The 20,852-nt window shown below is 32.3% G+C and overlaps 1 protein-coding gene across 1 annotated transcript in view; it reads right to left on the bottom strand.

The window, feature by feature from the left end:
- Positions 1 to 735: 735 nt before the first annotated feature.
- The window catches only part of LOC119831719 (hemicentin-2-like), a 250,092-nt gene continuing 229,975 nt past the window's right edge, over positions 736 to 20,852 (bottom strand). The window contains exons 6-9 of the mRNA XM_038355194.1: positions 14,516 to 14,599; positions 4,294 to 4,428; positions 1,796 to 2,012; positions 736 to 1,404 (exon numbers count right to left, since the gene is read on the bottom strand). Coding sequence (XP_038211122.1) covers positions 1,289 to 1,404; positions 1,796 to 2,012; positions 4,294 to 4,428; positions 14,516 to 14,599 — 552 coding nt within the window. The 3' untranslated portion in view covers positions 736 to 1,288. The remainder of the gene's footprint in view (positions 1,405 to 1,795; positions 2,013 to 4,293; positions 4,429 to 14,515; positions 14,600 to 20,852) is intronic.

Raw genomic sequence — 20,852 nt, 5'->3', positions numbered from 1 at the left:
CGGATATTCTATAAGTACTTTTAAATTTACAGGTTCTCTAATAAAGAAAATACGATATATGAAGTACCTAACACAATAAATTTTAAACAAAATTATTATTAGCAGACACCAAGGAGGATTTTTGCAGATAACTCCAAATAAGTATACAATATATACAAAACAAACATTTTTAAAATCAATTTACCTACTTTCCATGTCGCTACATTTACATAACATAATTTCCAAAATTAAACTCATCATCTCTAATATTTTCATTATTCATCAATATATATTTTGCAAGGAAAAGATTCCACTCTATCAATAAAGTGTTTGATTTCCGAACGGATTACCTACATTGCTCTATTGTATGTAAATTGCATTGTAAAACATTTGTTATGACACTAGAATACACATAATTGACAGATGAGAATGAAACACACCAGTGAACTTTTTACAGTGATTCAAATGGAAAATATTAAATATGTTTTTACATAATGTATCTGTAACTACGCTATATTTAAATAGGTTCAATGGTAGTGTTATATCTATGATTATACTTGATAGAATTAATAGGCATTGCCTATTAATTTGCAATGATAAAGTAAAAATCATTTATGTGTTTTTCTTCGCTGTTTAAATAACTATTGATGTGTATTACACATGGGAATTAGGATTTTTTAATACACATTTTAGTTAGTTGCTTTTGTTGTATAAGTAAAAATTAAATCACACTATTATATATACAGACATATTATTGTAATAACATGTATAGGTATACCATTGTAGGGCGAATATAATTATATGTCGGTATGTATGAACAGTCGGAAAAAACAAATAAGCTAGTTTTAAAACCAAAAGTTTCAGTCAGAATATTAATAATGCATTAATTAAAACCTGCATTTCAAGATAAAATATATTTTAAAACATTCAAACACCACCCTGAACTTTAAAATACTGTACTTACATTTAAAGTTTTATTGTTATAAAAGGGACACCCGCTTTGAAACTGAAATAAGCAAAAGTATATCACATAATGATCGATTTTGTTCTGTATTCTTCATATTTTTCAAATATTTGTAAATTGCATTTAATGCCATAGGTATACAAAATGATGGAATAAAACCTTTGAACTCAATTTTGAATGTTAATAATTAATTCACTAACTTCTTTCAAACGAATGAATGAACTTTCGTACTACCAAGTCTGGTGTTAAATTTCAAGTTGACCATACATCGATTCTATGTTACCATGAAATGCAGTATAATTTAACTATAGTCTATACCTATCCAGCGATACTGCCAGTCTACCGTCATCGCAGGACGAAGTGTATCAGCACGGAGGCGAGCAGAAGGATACAAGTCACACTGGATGTGATGCCGTGGATTGCGCTCGTGTTGCGACGTAAGATGGCGGCCATCTTGTTGCCTGAAAATGTTTTAGTGTCAACTGTCAGTTGAGTGTGATGTGGCGGGATAATATGAAATACGAGAGAATATAATTTAAGGGGGTCTAGCTTTAAGGTTTTAATCGTCTAAGTTGCAACGTCCTGATTGGTAATTACACAAATTAATTATATATACCCTTTATATATTGTATTATTTTTATTATATATTTATATTTAATAACCTTTGATACATGTCAACTATTAGCTACTTTGATTTTGTTTTTATCAATCAGCATACATATGTATTTGTTAGCAGATGATGTAACTTTCCGTATGTGAGGCGAGATGCAAGGCTTTATCCCCGGATACCGCCGCGTGTAGCGTCGTATTGTATCAGAATCTATGTAGCGTTATTTATATCAAAATACTAACTCCCTTCCGAAACGAAGACGTGTATAGACGCGGGTTCGGTGTTACTCGCACTGCACGTGTAATTCCCAGAGTCTCGCAGCGTCGCGCCGCGCACGGTGAGGCGCGACTGCGTGCGCGCACCCGGCTCGGTCTCCACGGTGATACCGCCGCGTGTTGCGTCGTAGTTGATCATACGGTCGTTGTGGTACCAGAACACGTATTGTGGCGGGGTTGGGCTCTGTAATTATATAATAATAAATAAGTTATACGAATGAAAAAACAAAATCTGAAAAATTTACAGATTATCATAGAAAAAAATTAAGCCCTGTGTCATCTGAGGTAGATATGACCTTTAGCACTCAGGGATCACGTATATCCAAAGAATTTCTGAAATCGGTACAGTGATTCCAGATATTAGGGCGTACAAATATACAAACTCTTCAGCTTCGTATAAGCATAAATTTTAAACATTGCGATATCAGACTAATACTAGGTGAGTCAATATTTACAAGGAATAGTAAGTCGAGTACATGCACTCATATATACTATTTGAAATTACGACTTAGTATGAACAAATTAAAATTTATATTGATTAAAACATCTAATTCCTGAAATTAAGGACGTACACTGAACCGAGTTCCAAATGAACACACATAATATCGTAGTTAATTATTACAGAGGTGTAACCATCCAGCCGGATGATTGCCCGCATCCAACTGGAATCTGGATGTATCGATTCAACGTAGCTTTAAATAACTGTGTTAATGTTTAACTGAAGGGTCGTTCCTTGGGGAGGGCGTAAGAACGAAAATGAATATCAAAGTAGTTAGCTACCTTTCGCACTGTTTCTTAAGATCATTGTTTATTTCATGATATTTGTAAGACATTGGTAAGTTGGCTAACTATAAAGCACCTTTTTATTTTTAAATCATTTATTGTTAATATAATACAATCACTACATAGTATACAACAAAGTCGCTTTCTCTGTCCCTATGTCCCTGCGTATGCTTAAATCTTTAAAACTACGCAACGGATTTTGGTGGGGTGTCTGTTAATAGATAGAGTGATTAAAGAGGAAGTTTTATATGTATAACAACATCTATTAAACTACTCCGAATTAACGCTCGCGAAGCCGCGGGTTAAAGTTAGTTATATTATATTGCAGAATTTTTAAATTTCATATGTCAACTTGTGACAAATTTATTATAGCTCAGATATTGAACATTCTATGTGCTGTATCGGGTAGTTAGAAAACTTCCTGAAATACAACGAAAGATATATTAGCAGTACGGGTGCCATATTGTATGTAATATGGGTAAACCTTGTTCAATACTGGATTTTGTTTTTATTTATACGTCTTATTAACTTCACCTGTATGTTTTTATGTAACCGATTCCTGTGGACTACATTTTGACCCACTTTAAATGAAATTTTTTTTTGTACATTTAATGAGTTTATCTTAATATCCGTTTTACCATAATTGCCAGGATTAAATAATTTCTTTACGTAAACAGTGTACGAGAACAAGTGAGACATTTTAGTCGATTCTATAATTAAAGCGTGTTTTTTATTTTTTTTAAACTATAATCAATATAGTTATTTGTCTATTTGACGTAAATAATAGTAGCTCGAAAAGATACAAATATAGATTGTACGTGAATATTGTTAGTATGAACGTGCTAATATTAGGTACTACTGGTACTATTTTTAGAAATTCTTACACCGTTGAATAGGTATGTACTTAATCTCTGAGTGTTATAATAGGCTGTATACTAAGTACCACGGGCGACACCGGGGCGGATCGCTAGTGTTCAAAAGCTTACGTAATGTTTTATATTACAAAGTTTAATTAAAAATTTAAATAACTCACTATACATATAATATTTATTCAGACTTAACCACGCGCGCTATTACACTTTGGGTTACAGAATATAATGAATAATAATTAATATTTAAGGTTATAAAACTTTAAAGAAAAGTAGAATACATTATGAGAACAAGCTTTGAACTTCTCAGTTTGTTCAGTAGTTTAAAAGTAATGAATATAAAATTTTTGCTATTTCGTAATCTTCCAAGTCTTCATAATTACCTTACGGAATATATAAATTGCATATAATATTAATTCTTTGATTTACCTTTATAATGATAGAAAACCATATTTCGATTATTGATTTACCAATTAATCTTGTTTCTGACAGACTTAATAACAACTAACAATAATTTATTGTTATAGCTTAATCGATGGCTGTCCCTAATTAAATGACTTAATTTGGTAATTATTAACTTCTACAAATAGATAGCAAATAACTGTCAATTTATACAAATTACAACTTGGGCCTATAACAATTCAATCGTCCTATTGTATATTGGGAATGTCTTTGAACATAGATTTATGTATGTATGTTACTCTGTCAAGCGAAAACCACTTAACCGAGTTATGAATGACTATAGAGACTTGTTTAGAATTTTTTTCATGAAAGCCGCTAGTCTCATATAAATATAAAAACGTCTAGACAAACCTTTTCAACGATGCATATGAGATGTATGACGCTGCCCAGGTCTACATGATGTTCACCAGAGCCCAGGATGAATGCTTCTGGAACAACTATTTGGAGCCGCACGTAGTGGGACACTATCCCGGTACGAGTTGACACCTGGAATTTATGATATAAAATATTAAAATCTTCTATTTTATAGGACTGGGCTCGCAAGCGGCTTCGCTTATTGACTATCTATAGGTGTTTTGTATAAGATCATATGAACTAAGAATAATAATATTTTCTGACTAAACTTTACTACTACTACGACTAATTTAATTGATTTTTAGTATCTGTCTGACCAGCCATTGAAATAATTTATTGTTGCATTGTCGTCTCCATACTATATAGCATAGGTAACACACATTTAACTTAATCTCTCGTAACGTCTTCTTAATTTCTACAAAATCGCTTCTCCAAACATCCCACAGAGCAGTTGTAATACGCAAACAATCATTTGGCTACGTGACTCGAATACAAGCAACATTATACATACTGTGGCATCGCTATTGTAAATGGCTATAGTTGAGGGGTAGTTACGTTTTGTAAAAAACTTGCGAATTGTGCGTGGTGGGACATAACGGGTAGTTTCGGTGGAATACAAATTCGTAACATTCTCATTGCGTGGTTATTTATAATTCTGATGGAGTGAACATTTTTTGTTACGGTCATTGAGTAGGTATGTTTTTTGTAATGTGTTGAGATAACTTTAAGGACAGTGGTGGTTCAGAGGTTAGGTCAGGTTAGGTTGAAAGTTAGTGGTTCGAAACTAGGCGACCGGACAAGAATAAATAAAATAGATTTTTCAATTAACTGCTCGAGATGGAGACGAAAAACATCGTGAAGAAAACTGTGTGTTCGATGACATGTTTTTTAATGTCATAGCGGGGAAATGAGTTGATGGTTCGCCTGATGGTAAGCAATCACCAACCCCCATGAAAATTTGCGAATGCGCTGCCCACATTTATGGGATAAAAATAGGATTAAAACTGGAAAAAAGGAATGGACTAGGAAGGGTGAGAAAACGGACTTCCGGCACCATTTCCTGGCCAGCGTGATGGATAATGGCTTGAACCCTCGTAAGAAGCCCACGTCCCAGTAGTGGGCACGTAAATGGGCTGATGTAATGATGATTACTTTCTGTTAGATATTTATGATACTTGACATTTGCAAATTTACAAATTCTCAATATTAGAAAGCTTTGACAACATTGTTTAAAAATAAGCAAATATTCTTAAGGCATGTATAAATGTAATAAAAATCTATTATTGTTCTACATGCGTAGTTCTATTCCACAATTCAAAAAAAAATCATTCACGTTTACACCGTAGTTATTTATTTTATAAGTGTATTTTACGTGTGTACACGTAATTAGCACTATGTTATCGAAATCTCCGGAAAAACACAATAATTACCTCAATTCTCTTAAATGACAAAGCCAACAAAAACAATACGCACTCCATATAAAGGTCTAGCGAATTCAGACTCTTTTACAAGATACGATATAAAACGAAAAAGTCTCTCGGAAGCTTTCTCTTGAATCTTTTAGTGCTCCGAGATGGCACAGGGCTATTTACATAAAGAAATTATTCGTATCGGCTTGAAATAAAGGAATCTTTTTGGTCAGCCCCGGGTAAAAGGGCAGGCCCTTCAGCAAATAAGGTATCATGAATCATCGCGCAAGGGTCTAACAAAAGATCCCTTGGCTCGACTCTTGCAAACCATACTTAAAGGAGCTATGATAGTGAAAGTTACAACGCAGCTCGTAAGTGAACGTAAATCATCATCAAACCATGAGCACCTTACGGGTATTGAATGTTACAATTCAATGTCATTTGTTTTGTTTTTATTTAACTATCAATATCAATTTAAAGGAAGGGTAACGATGATAACATTCATTTAAAATTGAATAGATTTTTTAATCTTTGCAGTCGAAGACAGGATTTTGAGAAATCCCACAAGGTGATGAAAAGAGGGTAAAGGGAACTCCCCTTTATCCCTATATGAAACGAGGAAATTTTATTTAAGGATTTCTTCTGCTTAAAAACAGGCTTTTTCTGCTTACAAATATATTTGATATAATATTATCAATTTTTCAATTCAATTTAATTCAATTCATATTAAAATATTATGTTTCAGTACCATTACCCCTTTTTTTTTTTTAAGTGGGGAAATCTTGCATAGATACCCACGGCCTCCGGAGATAAAGCCGTGGGTTATGTCGGATTCCTACCGACCAAAACCCCACTGTGTTCCGTCGAGCCACTTAAGTGAAGGGGCCACGGGAGTTGATTAAAATTCGTCCGCGACCCCTTCGGACCATTACCCCCTATCCTCCCCCATACCCTATATCTCCCTTCTGTTATCCTTTCGTAAATTCTTTCATTATCTCTTTCCATTTTAAATCGGTAATCCATTTGTAGATGCGAAAGGTCTGCAAACGTTCATGGTGGTAGCGCTTACCATAAGTCGACCCATCAGCTCCATTACCGACGATGACAATAAAGAAATAATAAAATATAATTCGATGTGTACAAATTATGAATTTTATTATATATTTCATAACTTGTTAAAAGTTATTACGTCGATATAATGTCGCCTCATAAAATACTATGACATATCACGGATAATAAATTGGGTTGTTTGTTTAAATGTGTTTAAAATTTGAGTCGTTCATTTATATTTATATTATTTTTATTTATATTTAATATGGTTGTGGATAAGACTAAATATAAATGAACTGTCATCCCCGATCCCGTTATAAAATCAAAATAATTTCATATGAACATTTTTTGAGCAAATACTAATTTCGTTATAGTTATTTTCAGTAAGTTATTTATATACTTTAATCATATTTATTAAGTATTTTATTATGATCTTTTACGGACAAGGATACTAGGTTTATAATATAAAGCATTATCCACTATATACACAATTTATAAAGATCTAATTATATTAAAATTTATCATTTATTACGCGTATTGAAATAAATATTTTTAGCTTCGACTCCCCGTTAAAAATGCAATGTGCTACTCCAGACTGTGTTCCAAATTTCATTTAGATCCAATCATCTGTTTTTGCATATTTAAATAACAAACTTCCACCCATACATTCAATTAAGAGTCGAAATATTCAGGTACTATGACAAAAGTTTTTTTAATAGTTTTACTTTCCCAAACTACATTTCTTATATAAGTGAAATAGCCAAATAACTAATTAGTGAACATATAAAAACCGAGCCACAGCAGCCCAAAGAAAAAGGACAGAATTTTCTTGGTAGTTGCATTTAATGTAGCGCAATTCACTTTAGCAGAGCAAACAAGTAAAGTGAACTCGAAGTGTTATTTGGATCACACTAATGGAAGTGCTGAAATAAATAAACTAGCTGTAGCCTGCAGCTTCGTTCTCTTTTTTTAGTCTATGAAATTATCTAGACTAATATTGTCAATAGGAATCGATTCCTTGTTTTCTTTGTTGTTGTATTTTTAAAATTATATTACCACCAGAAAGCTTTTTTAATAAATGGCATGTTTTTAATACAGAGACAACACGGGCGAATCCGGGACAAGTGGCTATTCATTAAAAGCTTTGAAAATATATACTCTTGATAGTTGTTTAATAATGCATTTGTATTGTGGCATATTATATGTTTTGTTTTTACAATTATGAAAATGTAACACAGTAAAAAATATTACGACAAAATTATGGTACAAGTGACCTGCTTGGCGCAATGGTTTATGACCATCGCTATTGGCTCAAGAGTGTGGAATCGATTTCGAATTGACAAATTATAATATATAGAGCCATTATTATATAAACTTGTATGTAAAATTAGCCTTTAAAAGGCCCTATAATTCGTATGAATGAGGTACAATATAAATTGGCACACATTATAATGTCATTGCAGCAGGGGTGGCTCAGTGGTGAGAACCTCGGACTTCAAAATCGATAAGTGCGGGTTCGAGACCGGGCGAGCGTGCAGGAAATAAATTGATTTTTCAATTTATCTGCGCATGTAGATAACATCACCACTGCTCGAAACAGTGAAGGAAAACATCGTGAGAAAACCGGCATGTCCAAGAATCAAAAAAGTTCGACGACATGTGACATCTGCCAACCCGCACTTGGCCAGCGTGGTGGATTATGGCCTGAACCCTCATAGGAGGCCTGTTTCCCAGCAGTGGGAACATATATGGGCTGATGATGATGATAATGTCATTGCCATACATTACGTTTCAATTCAGCTTTAAGCATACAGGTATAACGTACATGTACTGACTGAACAAGAACATTACGCTATTTGAGAACGTCAGTTAAAATAACTTAAACGAATCTAACCGTATACGTAAAGGGGAGTCAGATAGACAGGCGCGGTAACGGGTTACGTAACAAAACAACTCCCATACGAAGTTATAACTTCAAAAATGAATCGTAAATGCGTTCCCAAGAGCTTTAACATATTGGGTATAAAGTATTAAAAGCAGTAGGAATACACAAATATTCTTACCCTAACCCAACATTTAGACAAAAAAGGAATTGCCTATCGAAGCACAAAATTGCCTATTGTAAGAATACCCAGCTTCTTATAAGATATTAATACTGTTTGTTATTCTTTAGCGCCTAACGAAATCTGATCTCTAGAGTATATACTTTTATTTACGTAGTTTTATTTATAATCTACTCGCCTCTGTACTGTATCTTTTTTTAATTGGAGGCCCGTATTCCTTCCCAGTCCATTACTTTATTCCCTTACTCATAAGACCACCGACTGTATCCAAAAATAGATTGTAATTTTTAATATTTACTTAACTCTATTAACAATGAAGAATGTGTAAATAAGTTAATAAGCCTATTGCCACTAAAAAGCGGGCGACACATTTGAAAAAACCCTACTTTTGAAAATGCTTCATGGTGATCGTAACCATCAGGCCAACCATAATCTCAGTTGTCCGCTTGCATCAAAAAATATAGTACATGTATTCATTTAATCATTTAATCAATATACATTGAATCAGTTCAATTTGTTATAAATTGAAGTAATCATATGTAAATAAACATTTGAACAATTTAATCAATATACAATTTAACCCCCATATTCTACTGCGAAAAGGCTACCTCAATAAATTTATCTAATATTTTGTGATATAATAATTTCATCTGTCTTAAGAGAGAAAATATTTCTACAAATACCTTTAAATCTTACTGAGAAGTTTATCATAATTAGTTTATGTTACCGGTAAAATTTAGTTCAATAATAATTAATTTCTCTACAAATATTTTACAATAAATTTCGACGTCGAATACTTGGATATTTTGCGAGGCAGTTTTAATAGAATTAAGACTTAGGGCCAATTACACAAGATAATTGTTTTGAGTCAAAGATAAATTGTGAATATTAAAATTATTAAGTTATATATACTTTGCAATAAAAATTAACATAATATATTCTACTCTTCTCTTGTTCTCATGCGAAAACTCTTCGTCTCCTGAAGTACTAAAAGCTGTGCAGCTCTGGAATGACTTACCAACTAATATTAGGAAAGCACAATCGCTGGAATCTTTTAAAAAAATGGTAAAAGATCACTATTTGCAAACATTTTAAGTACATTGTTTTTTTTTTGTTTGTATTTTGGTTTTGTGTGTTTATTTTCATTTCTTTGCTTTGTTCTTTTTTTATTTATTTTTTGTTTTTTGCATGTTTTTTTATTTTGTACTTTCATTGTTCTATTATGTAGTATGTCCTTTCTCTTCTTATTGTGTACACTGTCTTCCAAATCTTTAATTTTTTATTACTTCCGCCTAACTTGGGTTGCTTGGAAGAAATTGCTTTTGAGCAATAAAGCCGCCCTTTGCCCTTTCCTTTCCATTTCCAATTTTTTTGTTAATTTAATTGTTTTTGTGTGCAATAAAGAATATTTCATTTCATTTCATTACTATCTTTGTGATAATTATTAAAACATCATAAAAACTTTACATGAAATAAGGTTTATTAAAAGGAAAGTGACCCATACTACATGTTCATAACAAACGTCTGTTTTAGCCTATTGCAACAATCTGATCTGATCATACTTTGAAATTTGCTGTATTTTAATCTGTAAAATTTTTGTGTAAGTTTTTCTTCACTTCACCTCGCTACTGAATTTTTATTATACCATTTCTAATGTAGTTACCTACGTCCAAATTGAACCCTTAAGTTTATTAATTGACGTTGACTGTATGTTTTAGATTTTTCAATTTATCTGCGCATGTAAATAACATCACCACTGCTTGAAACGGTGAAGGAAAATATCGTGAGGAAACCGGCATATCCGAGAATCAAAAGTTCGACGACATGTGACATCTGCCAACCCGCACTTGGCCAGCGTGGTGGATTGTCCTGAACCCTCAATGGAGGCCTGTGTCCCAGCAGTGGGCTGATGATGATGATGAAGATGATGATGATGATGATACATAAAAATATAAATTTTCGCTAGCATAATACGTTCCTTATCTTGTTATTCTGTCAGTCAGTAAATAACATAAACGTTGAGTTGACACATTTTAACCTCTTCATCTAGAATAATGTTATGCTAGATTTCATGTGAAATCCGTGAGAGTATCTATTCCAAGTCGATAGAATCTTGCGTCAGTTTTCTTAGAATTACGAGGTCAAATCCAGAGTAGTTCGTAGAATGTAACACTGAAAGCTAGACACTATATTTTATTAAGGAAATCTCTCATGCAACATTGATTCTAAGCTTGGTATAATCGCTTATCTTTAGCCAGAGAGGGATAGGGAATTGTGATAGTATAACATCACTGTTATAAACGCTAAAGTTCGGGATGTATGTGACTAACTCTTACACGCAAAGCAGGTTTATATTATGAATATTAAAATAGTTTGGAACATACAGTAATACAGTGTAAATTATTAAGTATGGTAGTTGTAGTGAAATCGCAGGTTGTAGAAGGTTCTGATATTTTCTGGTACTTTATTACAAGGTGCCTATATTATTACAAATTCAAGTTATTGGTCACGTTGAGACACTGGGTATTTTTTCTAATGTTATAAATTCGAAAGTTACTTCGCCTGTCTGTCTGTGTCTTATTTACGTCCAAACCACTAAACTGATTTGGATGGTGTTTGGTAGAAAGTTAGTTGGTGACCGGAGAGATAAGTTTCTATTCCAGAAATTTTAAAGGATCCTCGGGACTGTCTACCTTTACTACGAGAGCGACATATCGGGTCGAAAGCTAGTAATACTATAGTATTGTTAATAGAGACACATTTCTGATTATATTTAAAAAAAAATATAGAGAACTATAACAACTGATAAATAGATATTAATTTAACCATATCATTAAAACTTAGGAACTACGTTATCGTAATAAAATCTCGTATAACAAATAGTTATATATTAATCTAAAATAATCACAAATGTAACACGACCAAAGAATCGCGGGCTCATCAATACAAAATCCGTATAATCCAACATCTTTGCGTGCATTGAATAGAGATGGTTTGATGGTAGTAGGAGTCGGCGCTCAAGTGAATTCAGCCGAAGTGTGCCGACAGCATTAAAATGTATACCCCGAGCTAGGTCATGCATGCTGAATAATTTCGGCCAAGAGGTTATGAATATTTTATTTTCAGTGAGAATAACGTTTTAAACATTGTATCTCGCTTTATCCACTTTGCTTAAGTCTATGGTAATTTAAGTTTAACTTTGAAAGCGGTTTAGCGTACCCACGCATGGGCATTTTGCGGTGGAAAATTTTGCAGTTAAAATTTAGTTGGACGACCGAAACATTGTTCATATTCAATGATCGCATAGTTATAGGTATGTGCGAAAGCTTGTAAAATGAAGCATTTCTACAGTAAATTGATCAACCATCATCATCATATATGTTTCTACTGCTGGGACACAAGCTTCCTATGAGGGTTCAGGCCGTAATCCACCACGGCGGGCATTTAACTTCTGTTTGGGCTGACCAACACAGGTGAGGGATATTTGACATGATGCCAAGCAATTTTGAGTCTTAAAAACAATGTTAATGAAGTACAATATAAACTGGTAAAATAAACATAAGGAAATGTTAAATTCGAGTAAGTACCTACTGCGTAACATTACGCCCGTAATTGTAAGTTCGTAAAATTGAGGGTTTCATAATGCATTCAGCTATTTCGGAAATGGTTTTGCATTTTCTCCCTTTGGGTTACTTGTTAAAATTAAGTGCTGCTAAATAAATGGTCATAATAGAATTTCTGAAATGGACTTAATTTAAAGAAGTATTAAGGGTGAAATAAAACGAGTGTTGTAAGAGGAATGTTAAAATTGTTTTATTTTTTAGATCGTTGATTTGATTACGATAATGGAGTATTATTACGATTAATAATGTTCTTACTTTGAGATACAATTTTGAATAAAGAAGATAGATAGAAAAAGACAATACATTGTTAAAAATTATTTGATTTCAAAGAGTAAGTGAATTTCATAAAAAATGCATTCCCGTTGTTTAGTAAAATATTTAGGTAACTTCATATTTTGATACCTTATATACGAAAGAGAGGGGAGATATAAAACAACAACGAAAGAGAGCATCAAATTTTAAGGCGTTTCATTTCATCACCTTTAGATACAGTCTTTTCCTAAAGACCTAAAGTATTTTGCATAAATTACTATACTAAATAGGTATCTAGGATCGATCTAGGCTTTTAATTCTATAATTTTTTTCATCTGAATTTCTTCAATAGAAATAATGTACAGATTATGTCCATAAGCTCCTTTGTATCTGATCAGAGATGTCTTTTGGCTCGATAACACAGATAGAACTAATTGTTAAAAAAAAAAAAAAAAACTAAACGGCCTTTAAATCTTCAGAACTTAAAATGGCACACGAAACGCACCAGATTAAAAAAAAAGGAATCATCATAATTGGTTCACCAGTTAAAATTCCCGAGCTACCAAACATAAAAAAACAGTCGAACGGAGGACCACCGCCTTTATTTAAGTCGGTTGAAAAGGGCATGCCCCGACATGCTCCCGAGCGTTAATTACCTTCTAGTGTACAGAAAATTGATCAGTGGAACAGATGCGACATGCCTCCGGCCCATGCCCAACAAGGCAGGTACACTCTAACCTCAAGATTTGATGATCCAATAAAATTGACCAGTGAGTCAAGCGGGAATGTATCCGTCCCATGCCCCATTAAACAGGCTATAACTCGCATATTAATGGATCCAATAGCTGAACAATGTAACAGCGTTATAATGCATCATCTCCTATAATTTGATTTAAGGCATTAGACGGTAAGCATCGAGTATCACTGAATTATCTTCATGTGATTTACGACGTTACTAGACGTGGCCTGGATGTAAGTGATGTTAATGCTTATCCTATCTATGGAGATTAAGTTTACTAGGTGAACGTATTTAACCGAGTTTGAAGGAGGTTGAAATAGACATGTTTACAACTTTATATCTGAGAAATTTATTGAGAGAATGGAAAAAATTTCTAATTTATAAAAGCATTTCAATGGTATAAAAACTAAAAATTAAACTTTATATCTGACTAATTAGATTCGATTTTAAACCGACATTTGTCTTTTGGCCTATAATTAAAAGTGTAGTACACTTCGTTCGTTCGTACGTTCGCAGAGGCATTATACCTCTGCCAAAGTTCATGGGCGGTGGTCATCGTTTACCATCAGGAGAAAAAAAAACTAAAATAGAACATTTCAGAATATGGAGTGGTACCTTTCCCCATGGACGTTTGTGATCTTTTTCATAGAAAAATAGAAGATGGTTCTTTCATGATTGAGCTATGGTATTGTCTGTAATGTTTTTTGTTACAATTTACGTGGTTATACATACATAAGATGATTATATCTATCCACGAAATCGACAGAGAGCACTTTAAAAAAAAATTAATAAATTAAAATACATTGATTTTACTTTGCATTTATACAGTACCTATTAGATTAATCTTCAATATGTCTATTCATTAAATCACACACATGAACTGTCCTTGCTTATAGTAAAATCAATATGAATTATAATGTTTTATAAGACACCACACACACAGTCAAACAAAGATGCAATAAGAATTGCGGATATCACTGTCTCGCACAATCAAATTGTGTTTTATCATAAAATATGTTACGATATGAAATGTGGCACAAAATGCGTATAAAATATATTTCTATAAATCGTATGAAATCTCACCTGACACTCGTAGGTGCCGTTATCTCGTTTCTGCACAAACTTAATTTGAAGGGTCCAATCTTCTGAGCCTTCCCCGTGTAGTACCTGAAATATTTAGTAGTCATATTGTATGAAAAATATAAGAGACTAGCTGGAACATGTGGTTTCGCATGATGCTTGGCTAAAATGTAGCCTACCTTAATCTAGACTATAGTCTATCTCTGTAGCAAATTTACACACACCCCTACAGAGGCTTTGGTGTGAAATATCAACAAACATTCATGCATTCTTAACAACTTTAGCGTTTATTATATTTGTAGGATATTGTAATGAATACGATTGTAAGAACTGTAATGCTGTTTTCATTATAATTGTAAAATTCAGTTGTTTTAGACATTTCGTAATTCACATATTGTTTCGTCTTCTAATACATAAATATTGTTAATTGTATGATGTCCACTGAATATCAGATAAAATATTTCAAAATCTCTCTGGTATCATTATAAGAGTTAACCAATAGTACAGTTTATTTGATGATATGAAAATATATTTTTATGTCTATGTTTAACGTCTCCTTTTTGTTTCTGGATATAATAAGGAGGCTAGAGAGTGAGACGGTATACTTTTTACATCGTCGCAACATCTTATTTCCACGTTAATTTATATGACCACGCGAAAGAAGCCGGCGTAAATTTATTGCCCGACGTCATTGCTTATTTTTTAACTCTTATGCTTTATTGTTTAGGGTTGCTTTTTCAATCTTTGGTAAAAATTAATTTGTCTAATTTCATATCTTATACCTTTAAACGAGCAATTCTTGTATATATATATATATATATATATATATATATATATATATATATATATATATATATATATATATATATATATATATATATATATATATATATATATATATATACATACAATTGGAATCTCGGAATCGGCTCCAACGATTTTCATGAAATTTAGTATATAGGGGGTTTCGGAGGCGATAAATCGATCTAGCTAGGAATTTTTTTTAGAAAATTTCATATTCGTGTTTTATTCGTGTTTTTTTTTCCTGACATCTATTGGTGAATAATAATACTATTTTGCTTCGTAGATAGCTGGACAACTGAAATAACACATAGGCACTTTTTATACCGATATTCCTACGGGATACGGACTTACGCGGTTTCAACCGCGGGTCACAGCTAGTTTTATAATTAATACAACCATTTTAAAAATGTCTTCTATTATCCGTCGTGACATTACACAGGTGACCTTTTGCTGTGTAATAGTTTATTATACGGATACTCTTTTAAATAGGAAATAATGTTTGAATAGCATACCAGATTGTACATTGACAGTTTTGCGTAAATATCTTGAGAAAGAAAATAAATAAAAAAAGTAACCTCAAATACATTTGTTAAGAGAATCAACAAGTTAATTTAGTCGCTGGTGTTTAAATATTGACCTAAAGTGCCTGGAAAGTGTTCAAGATAATAAATAATCAACTAAGATATAAACTTATTAAAACTTTCTTCAAACATCGAAAATATACTTTATTACAGTATTGAAACTAAATTAACTGAAGTTATTTTAGTTGAATGACTTAAGTTATGTCAAATAAGTTAAAGTTTTCCCATAACTAAGAGGTTGCACTCATGATATCGATTTTGCCAGCAGCTTAACATAGTTGTCATTAACAATTTTCAAGTTACCTGAGTTGAGCTTAAGTTTGATCCTTCCCAACTTTAGTTTGCGGTGTCTAACAATTATGGAAGCTTGATCCGCAAGTACTCCGTTTAATTTGTATTCAAAATAATTTTGTGATTATTTGTTTTAATTTTTAATTTATGGTGCAATTAAAGCAATAAGTCTGCGGTAATTTATGAAGATGTTATATATTTTCATGAATAAAAAAAAAAAACAGAAATCATAGTTTTTATATCTGGTAACATTCTAAATGAAAATAACACTTTAAATCTATTGCTTAGCACAGATTACAATACAATATTATGAGTTTCTCGAGCGGCGATTCAATTCATTATCGACAGGAGACCGAGTACCTACCATTAGAAAATTTTTAGATGAGTAAAGATACCATATTACATTTTTTATGATTCTTCAAATATCACAATCGCTAATATAAACAGAGCGCGATATCATGAAATTTATCATTGTTACTGGACGACCCTTTTCCTGCCAGGACCACCCTAATCACCTGGTATGAAATATAGTTTACGACCTTTCCTCGTACCTACTGAATATGTATAAAAAATACATGAAATTTCCTTAATCTGTTTCGGAGTGACGACGACAAGAGATTTCTGTGTCTTAGATTTAACTTTGGAATAGAATATCAATAATGGTTAAATATACATTTATTTATTTGTACTGCACTTTATGTCTAAAATAAATGATAAAAGAAAGCATAACAAAAAAAGGAACTGTTTTGGGAACATTGGTTAACAATACATGCATGTACAGACTGAAAATCGTTTATTCTGATCACTATATTTAGAAAGGTCAACAATGAAATGAACAATTATGAAAATATACTAGCATTCTTATATACTATATATAATAACTTATCGTTGCAGCGTTTAACAATATTAAATTTCCTTAGTGCCAGCTGCATTTGAAGTTAGTTTTTGTAACTGCTACGTACAGCTAGTAAAACGTTATATTATTTGGAATTGCATTCTGCTACATTTTCTATACACGTACGCAATATTGTTTGTATTAAAATTGGGTCTCAGAGGAAAAACTTTCTCATACAACTTGTAAACAAATGTCATTTGTTTGTTTCGTTCACAGAGCAATAATATTCTGACCAAATTTCCGAAACGGTGACCTATTTAAATCGAGACTTGCCAACTATTTACGGGATTAATTAAGGTGTGAAATTTGAAGCTTAGCATGACAATGATATTTTTATTTAGTTGGACATATGAAGACGTATTGACGTATTCAAAACGTGGGCATAACATGGTGTATAGAAATTAGATAATATTTAACGGTTTTTAATCGCGATTCATTCATTATATTAATTAACCCGACGTTTCGAAACTTTAGAGTGAGTATTTTTACATTTACACATTTAAAAGTCTTTAATTTCTAAATATCTAATCGCGTAAAATCAAACACAAGGAAATTCTCTATTAGGTATTACAAAATCAGTTTGGCTTTCGCGTGTACTCACTAAAATTGTAGGCCAGTTTTATCCCGAATGAATTAAATATCACTTATTCCACTACATATAACTTATAGCTTTATATACTACATATAGCATTTTCGGTATTAAGTGTATAATATATGTTAAAAAACAATTTTTTTGTTATGTTGTAACCTAAAGTCATGAAATACACCATTTAGACATGTCATTTATCCATTCACATTCGATCTCAGTGTAAGCCATATTTATATAACCATATATACCAGCCGGGGAATGTAGCTAGCATTGAACAAATCTTGTTTTAAAGTCATTAAAAGTATTGCATTTCTGAATTGCACCGCGTAAAATCGAATAAAAGGAAGGAAGAATATTACTTTTTTTGTTGATTTATTATTTTATTCTATCCATATTATTTTTTTGATGATTTCTAAATCTGAATAAACATTTGAATTAAGAAGTCTTGATTTATCAAATGTACAATGTACCTACAATAAATTGAACAAGAAAAAAACCCTGAACAGTCTCGCCGTTCATCGCATTATCTTTTAATTACTGTATTATCCCTCTTGATAAGTTTTCCAAAGTTGTTCTGTTTATCCGGGATTAATATGACTAATTGTTATAACCGTAGCTCAATTACTTTCGGTTAAGTACTGATTCGGGATCCACTATCATAAAAAGTAATTCGGGGATAAGCAAAGTGCTATAAATTCAAAAATAATGTCCGATGATAATCTTTGTAGGGGGTAATATTTCATCGTAATAGATATTTTTGTTTTGTCGTTGGAATTGTGTTTGACTCTCATTTGAAAATTGACCCGAATGTAATTTTATCAAATCAAAGTGATGCGTATTTATAAAGTTTTTATGATATTTAGCACAATTATACTTCAATTTAATGTAAGCTAATATTTCAAAACTCATGCACATATTTCTTTTAGATGTTTGTATGTATGCTTGATAATAAAGTCCATATCGTATTTAGTTTTTATCTATTTTTACAAAAGTACTTTTTGTAGAAAAAGTGTGTTTGTAAAAATACTAACAAAATAAAAATTTTCACAGCATTCACCTTTTCAATACGCTAACACAATGCGTATAAATATAGGAAAACGCATCATCATAATATCATAATGGTAGCAATAGTGTAACTTTCATAGTTAAATCTAATATTATAACACTTCTAAAACTCAATTTCACCAGGCCATTTACATATCCAATTAAAAAAGGAATGTACAAAGATGAGAAATTTTGAAAGAATATAAAAAATTTTGATCACCAGGCGGGATTTTTATTCTTTCAAAATGTCTCATTTATAAAGCACTAGCTGCGTCCCTCGGTTTCATCCGCGTAAGTCTGTATCCTGTAGGAATATCGGGATAAAAAATTGCCTATATGTTATTCCTGTTGTCCAACTGTCTACGTACGAAATTTAATTGCAATCGGTTCAGTAGTTTTTGCGTGAAAGAGCAACAGACGCTCACACATCCTTACAAACTTTCGCATTTATAATATCAGTAGGAAGTAGCACTAGTAGGAATTCAATGCTATGAAACTAAAAATTAAATGTACTAAGATGCTAACATACACATACACGTAAATATTTACTATTACTATTATTATTTCTTTAATAATAAACGTATCAACGGCTTATTTCAATATAGATCATATAAATCACAACAACCCGTCGAATGTAAGACAAACCACTGACCGACCGCAGCCCTTATTATATATTAACGTTCCCCGAAGTCTGGAGATAGTTGTCATTAACAATTTTCAAGTTACCTCAGCTTGCTAACTTCGCAATGGCGCTTCAAAGTGCGCGTCCCATTTAATTATAACCCTTACCCCTAAAACCCTTGTTCAAAGAGCTCAATGGAATTAATTATTAAAAACGTTGGCTAAAATCTATAATGTGCGGTTAAAACAGATTTACGGACTTTCATTAACTCCTTTCATAAGTTATTAAGAGCTTATAAGAACAGTAGCTTTTTGACTCCCGTCGTCAATATATATAATTAGCTACGCCCCGCGGTTTTACCCGAAAGTCCGTATTCCGTAGGAATATCGGGATAAAAAGTTGCCTATATGTTATTCCAGTGGTCCAGCTGTCTACCTATCAAATTTCCTTGCAATCGGTTCAGTAGTTTTTGCGTGTAAGAGCAATAAACACACACACATCCTTACAAACTTCGCATTAATAATATTAGTAGGATAGTAGGATTTATTACATATATACTCCCCAATAAGTATTTATAACTGAACCAATACGTATGTACTTTATTCTAACATTATAAATGTGAAGCTTTGTTTGTTTGGATGTTTGACCGTCAATCACGCTGAAACTACTGAACGGATTTTGATGAGTATACAAACTAATTGTATACAAACAGGGTATGAGCAGACTTGGGTGATAAGATACTTTTTATCTCGATAAACTGCTCCCTTGGGATAAAGCAGGAATCATAATATAAATAATATATTATGATTACTGCTTTATATATTCATTATTATTTCATAATATAAATATCCGGTCGGAGCCAGGACGAGCATCTAGTATATTTATATTTAAAAAGGCTGTTTTTGTTTATTTGTTTTAGATTGAGGCAAACAAAAATTTCAATATTTTCACTTCGAAAATTTTTTAAATATAATGTAAATATAGCCTAGAAGTGCCTAGAGCTATAACTAACTACTTCGTACACCCTGTTAGGCGGAGACTGATTTTATTTATCTTAATAATTGCCAACGATTATATGTCTTATACCACCGCGCACTACTTGAAAAGGAGATTAATACAGTCCACGTTAAGTAAGTCAATTAAAAACCCAGCCATGTGTCGTTTGGAAAACCTATTTCGTTATTCCAATAAAAACGTCATTCACGTTTCCACATAGCCATAACTTAAAAGAAATACTGCGCGTCAAATGGATATTGAAGAAGATGATAAATGTGTGTAATAAAATGGAAAAGGCGAAAGTTTTAGCCGGCGAATTTTACATTGACTATCCGATATGTCAGGGTACGTTAATATTCAGTTCAATCAATCTAAGCGTAGTGATTGCTGACGAGGTGTTTCTCGTAAGTCGTAATGATGACGTCATCGAGTGGTTCAAAATTCAAAATTCAAAATTGTTTATTTGGAACGAAATTACATAGTGCACTTAAACCAAAATTAACGATGACACCCATAAA

Source organism: Zerene cesonia, chromosome 14 (genome assembly GCF_012273895.1).
Source record: "Zerene cesonia ecotype Mississippi chromosome 14, Zerene_cesonia_1.1, whole genome shotgun sequence".
Taxonomy (NCBI): Eukaryota; Metazoa; Arthropoda; class Insecta; order Lepidoptera; family Pieridae; genus Zerene; species Zerene cesonia.
This window is presented reverse-complemented; position numbering and strand designations above follow the sequence as displayed.